The 6,142-nt window shown below is 48.2% G+C and overlaps 1 protein-coding gene across 1 annotated transcript in view; it reads right to left on the bottom strand.

Annotated features, from left to right (window-relative positions):
* Window positions 1-480: 480 nt before the first annotated feature.
* LMX1A (LIM homeobox transcription factor 1 alpha) overlaps window positions 481-6,142 on the bottom strand; it is a 58,473-nt gene continuing 52,811 nt past the window's right edge. The window contains exons 6-7 of the mRNA XM_040229890.1: window positions 4,915-5,085; window positions 481-2,634 (exon numbers count right to left, since the gene is read on the bottom strand). Coding sequence (XP_040085824.1) covers window positions 2,474-2,634; window positions 4,915-5,085 — 332 coding nt within the window. The 3' untranslated portion in view covers window positions 481-2,473. The remainder of the gene's footprint in view (window positions 2,635-4,914; window positions 5,086-6,142) is intronic.

Raw genomic sequence — 6,142 nt, 5'->3', positions numbered from 1 at the left:
ACCTCTCCTCTGAGTATGTCTTATGCTCTTCCAGCCACACTATTTCCTGACTTCTTTACTCCATAAGCATAATCTTTGCCATTCATACATCATATTTAAAATTGTTGAGGGTTCGGGGAGAATCTATCAGGGGACCCTGATCCTGGCAAGGCACCTGCCTGCAGTCCTGCATGAGAAATCTTTCTCCTGCCCATGACTCTGCTCTGATATCCAAGCAAATGCATATCACAGGCTGGCCTGCCTTGAGTGAACTTGCTGGGAGCATGGAATGTTCCCAGCACCTCCTCCTGGAGAGGCGTCTGTAGGGACTGAGGTCTCTGAGTCCATCTCGGCAGGAAGGTGAGGGCTGCTTTCCCCTTCTGTTTTGTTGTCATCGCTTGGTCAGGTTTCCCCTGCACGGGCAGCTTCAGCCACTGCTGACAAAACATCCAGGTCCCCCAGTCCCCTGCCAACCACCCCTGCCCCTAAATAAACACCAGCTCATTTGTAAGAGGTTTTTAATTTGATCTTGGTATGCCATTAAGGAGCGGAATAAGGATCTCTACTCATCTTCACTCACACAGTATCTACTGCTTCTCTCTAACTGATCTTCACATTGGACGCCTGTGTAGTCATAGAGCGCCTGCGTGATTTTCACTCAGCAGACTGGTTTAGGTCTCTCGGTGGTTTGCAGAAATTATAAAAAAGAGCACAAAAATCACACAACAGTGACTCTATCGTAGGGAGCTGTGTTCCCTCTGGCCTTGCAGACAGTGATGGGGACAAGCAGCTGTGACCAAAGGTCTGATGACTGGTAACATCCCTAGGAGGGAGGCCAAGCCTGTCCCGGCCCCTCTCGGAGGAGTCCTCTGTCTTCCCCATCAACTTGTTCTGGTTTCTCAGGAGGCCTCCTAACACAGAAGGGTCCCATCTTAGCACCACAATTGGTGGACAGGGTGTGGAACTGTCCCTGTGTACAATGGCAGCTGGGTCTTCTATGCTCAGCAACACGAAAGCGAGCCAGGAGGAGGAGCCCTGGGTTTCTGCCAGGACCTCTTCTGCCTCTGTGAGCTCCAAGAGGCTGTTAGCAGAAACAGCATCTGGACCATGGGTCAGCCAACTTTTCATGAACAGAGCCAGATAGTACAGATAGTAACTATTTCAGGCTTTCCAGCTCACATACATTCTGCTGCATATTCTTCTCCCCCCTCCTTTTTTTTACAACCCTTTAAAAATAGAAAAACTCTTCTTAGGAGGCAGGCCGTAAAATACAGGCCTGCAGGCTGCAACCTCTGGTCTAAAATCTGATAATAACCTGTCCAACCCATTAGTCACAGTCTCCTCCCCGTCGAAAGCCTCTAGTCCCCCTGGGCTGCCCTGATGTAGTATGTGCAGCCCAGGCTTGCCGGGGGTACTATGGCAGGCAGAGTTGCCCTCAGGCTCCTGCCCTATAGGCCCAAGTATCCTCCTTTGCCAAGTGGCTGGTTGGCTGGATTTTAAGCAAGTATAGATATTAGTCTCAGCCCTGCTCATGTGTCCTGGGGTTGAATTAAGCCTCAGTGTCCCCAGTGAGGTAGGTAAATACTATCAGCCTCATCCCACACTTGCAGATGGTGAAGTTCAAGAGCAGAATTGACTTTCCTAGTCAATTTCCTAGTCGTGTGACTTCCCAACAGTCACATGTCCAAATTTCAAAGAAAGCCAAAGAGTCTAGGCTTTAAATTTCCTAATGATCAGGAATTGTTCTGTCCCCTCACAAGCTCAGTGATTGATTCCACCTCAAACAGAGCAAGAATCCACCAGTGAATACTGTCAGCCACACAGAGTAATTGCTTTCCAGACCTCAACGACACTCTCTGAAAACAGAATTAACTCAAGCACTCAAAGCTACGGGCCTCGGTGGAGCGGCGCTCTCTGCCCTGGCCACAAGTCTCTTCAAACTCAAAATAAAGTTTATAAAAGTAAATTATCTCATTTTATAACTTAAGTGCATCAAGCATTTCCTTAAATATAGTTCACACTGAAAATAAAGTTACTTTTTGCTGTACAGTTGGTGTGTTATAATTAGGAATAAACTTTGATGATAAAGTAGGAAAGGTTACACACTCACGCACACATCTATCTATCCGTCTGTCTGTCTGTGGGTGTGTGGATGGGTAGACATATGCACCTCTCGACAAGAGCTTCCCCCCAAAGTGGTGGGAAGTTGTTAGGGGTCTCTAGTATCTAGTTTGCATGAAAATGCCTATATTAAAAGTCCCTGTCCTTAATGATAAACACATTTTCGTACCTAACACTAAGACTCTTATTAGAAACATTAAGCTATGCAATCCGTAATGTATTCAGTCTTTGGAAATGCCAAGCTACACCATATCATTATACAACAGCATCCCCAGCAAAACTCCCACCCCTCCCCATCCTAAAGCCAGTCGACCCCTCACGTAACACCGTTGTTCCAGAACGGGAGCTGAGCCACAGGATTCAAGGGGAGGACTCAAGAGGTGAAGTAAGAATTTTGCATGGAGTACAGATGATCAATGGGGTTTCCCACTCTGGCCTGCAGGGGCCCAGCTTCTGAGGTTGCTAGGAAACAGTCACCCAGGTTACTGAGGGAGGTGTCCTCACTATCCAGCTCGTGGAAGAGGGGCTCAGCACCTGCAACGGAGACGAAACACTGCCGTGAAGGTCCGGAAGGAGGGACTCACTCGGTGCCGGGACATTCAGCTGAACTGGCCCGCGCGGTCTAAGCACACCACCCCGTCCCCACGATGGAAAGCCTTCTACCGGCTGCTGGGAATGGGGAGCGCTGGGGGTGACAGGAGAGCTACACAGAAGAGCAGGAGGGGGCAGAATCCCTGCCCACCAAAGACCTCCTTAGAGGGTTATGTCTAACGTGTAACAACTGAAAATAATATAAACTAGGATCTGACAAAGTAGTGCTAAACCGAGCGCAGCATAAGCAAATATCAGCATGTTTAGACATTGGCGGTGGGGAGTGGGCGAGACCCAGCACGGCAGGCTGCAGAGGCAGGCACAGGGCTTCCAGAGGACTCTGGCCACAGAAAAGGTTCTTGTAGGAGGGAGGGTAAGAAAACACACATCGGCTCTGTGAATGATGCTCACGAATCCACCACTGGTGATAATACTTGTCCTTTCAAACAGCACAAACATACTGAGTGCCAGCTGTTTCCCCAGATTTGTACTGCAAAGGAAAGGAAGGTTAGGTGTCCGCACTCAACTAGTATAACCTTTGACAATGAAACTAGTAGGGCAAATTAAGGAAGACCTGGGGGACCACTGTGACCAGAACCTTGAGGTGTGGACATTTCACCTCCACTTCAAGTAAATGGGAGAGAGGAAAACTGCTGTTTATAAAACTTGTCATGTGGCTTTAATTATTCATTGTACTAAAGGATTCATCACAGGACTAATTTACGTAACAAGACCCTTAGGACTCTGAAAATGTATGAATTGGCAAAAAAACAAGAGCTATTTGTCCTGTTTTTGCATAGCAGAAGAGTGAAGACAGGCGTAGATGTGTCTTCTCAGGAAGCAAAGAGGATGGCCGTCACTGAGCACGCACAGACGTGTGTATGAGTGAATGAGGTTAGTCGATGATGGCCCTGCAAGTGGCTAGATCTTAATAAATATTTGCTGAATGCATCACAGGGAAAGATAGGGCTGGTTTCAACAATATAGATAATTTTATAATGAAGGCAAAAAAGAAGTTGACAAAATCTGTGCACTGAGGCATGTATCTCTGATACTGACATTTTGAAGGCTTACTGAATAAAACTTTATTTTTAGCTATCAGGGTTACTGATTCACAGTACAGGCAAATGCATTACATAGGCCATATACCTTCTCTGTATAAAAACCCAATGGCCTATATTTGACTCTAAGATTGAACTTCAGCCTTCAACTCTAGAGCCTGCCCACTCCATCAGGGCATCCAGGTCCCAGCTGCTGTCCACTGGCTTCAGAAGCAAGCCAGGAAAGTGGGGGAATCTCAGCTGCCCCCACACCCTGCCTTTAAAGCAACCCCATTTTGGCTGCGGTGGGACTGGGACTTTACTTCACAAGTCAGCTTATGTTTTAGGAATTCCATGAGAATACCTGCTAGTGTCCATAATAGGAGAGTCCAATTAGAACCTTTGTTTTCCGTGCTTTTCTATGTATTCTTTCTTATGTAAGAGTTTGCATAATTAAGGCCTCTGACTATATCACTACTGATAATGCTTATGAACTTGTAAGTGTGGTAAAAGTGATAGCGTTAGTCGCTCAGTCCTGTCCGACTCTGCGACGCCAGGGACTGAAGCTCACCAGGCTCCTCTGTTCATGAAATTCTCCAGGCAAGAATACTGGAGTGAGTAGCCATTCCCTTCTCCAGGGGATCTTCTTGACCCAGGAATCACGTGAGTCCCAGGCACTGCACGAGTGTGGTACCTGGCATGGCGGTGTGCACAGCAAGGTAAGTGTGGTGTTTGTGCTTAATTGCTCAGTCAGGTCTGACTCTTTGCGGCCTCAGAGACTGTAGCCTGCCAGGCTCCTCTGTTCATGGAATCCTCCAGACAAGAATACTGGAGTAGGTTGCCATTTCCTACTCCTGGAAGTGTGGTATCTGGTAGGAAACGGAAGACTTGGGAAGTTAAATCCTAACGAAAAGGTCTACAGTGAAAACACAACCTCCTTTTCTAACAAATAAAAAGTTTTGAAAAAGGAGAATACATGGAAATATGACTCATGGATATGCATCCTGGTCTTACTTCTGGAGCCATAGGTTATGTGATTCTAGCAGCATTTTATGGGACACTTATTCTGCTTTGGAACTTTAATGAGCAACTAGGAACTGCAGAGGGAAAGGAACTGGGAGGGGATGAAAAACTCACGCAAGCAAGCTGTGCGAGGTCCCTGCGGGGCTTGAGTCCCTCTTACCATAGGGGTGCATGTGGTCTCCAGGCATCTGGGGTGGGGTGAGCCCCTGTCGGAAGGGATCTGAGCTGTAGACACTCTGCTCGATGGCCAGGAGCTGCTGTGGGGTGGGCAGAGCCGTGTAGGGGTTCATGATCCCTTCCATGCCAGCGCTCCCACCACCGTTTGTCTGAGCTGTGGGACAAAGAAGAGGATAAATAATTCTCCACGTGCAGCCCAGTATCTCATGCTGAAGGTGGGGCAGGGCCTCTGAACAACCTCTGAACTTCACGTGCCCCACTGGCTGGGGACCGCACACGCTATGTGGCCATGGCGACATCATTTTACTTTCCTCATTTACAGAAGGGAAGGGATGAGGTGACATCAGTGGTTCCCAGCTTGTGCCCTACCATGGGCCAGAAGTGACTATGTTGAAGGATAGAAAAGAGGGATGAGTGTTGCACCTGGAGAGTTTCCTTGAACCATATCATTAAGACAAAGGCAAGACACAGGCTTGGCAGCCAGCGGAGTATACACATCCAAAGATCCTTCCAGTGTTACCCCACTAAGATCCTATCAGTCAAGTGGGTTCATCGTTTTGATCCAGGGGGCCTTGTGGAGCTGATATGAAGACTCCGTGAGAGGCGGTGTGTGTGCTCTGGGTCTGCAACTTGCTCTGCTGTGTACACAATTCCATCAGAAAAGGAGGACTCAGTTCCCCCTTCCACATCCTGCTGTGGTTCTCTGAACATGGCTGCATTAACTCTCAGCCTCTAGTTCCACCTTAAGTGCACCCTAGGAGCTGCCCCTAGAATTCTTCAAAGTTCCAAGCACTAGGAGTCTGTGTTCTCATAATGCCATGATGCGTTCTCCTCCCTTTGAGCAAGCTGGCCTGTATGGAGCCGACCAGCGTGGCTCCTCCTGAAGCCCTGTCCGATCTGTGACCCTCTCTGAGGCCCACAGAGTTGGGAGACAGGACTATCAGACAGCTCTACCCTACCCTAGGGACACAAGCCCGAGGTGCAGAGAGACAGAAAGGCAGGTCTCAGGTCTCCAAACAGCACGGTACGTAGAGCCGCAGCAGATTCAGGCCTTCTGAGCAGCTTGGCTCCACCCTGCCCAGCTGCCCATGCTCTTGCTTGATTTTTCTACCAGAGCATCTCTCTTGTCATTAAGATACTATTTGGCCTCAAAGGTAAGGAATAGAAAGAACTCTTGACTGGAAAAATCAAATTTTTGATGGAGCCTAACC

The sequence above is a fragment of the Oryx dammah genome, unplaced genomic scaffold (genome assembly GCF_014754425.2).
Source record: "Oryx dammah isolate SB20612 unplaced genomic scaffold, SCBI_Odam_1.1 HiC_scaffold_28, whole genome shotgun sequence".
In the NCBI taxonomy this organism is placed as follows: Eukaryota; Metazoa; Chordata; class Mammalia; order Artiodactyla; family Bovidae; genus Oryx; species Oryx dammah.
Note: the sequence above shows the minus strand (reverse complement) of the source record. Positions and strands in the feature narration are given on the sequence as shown.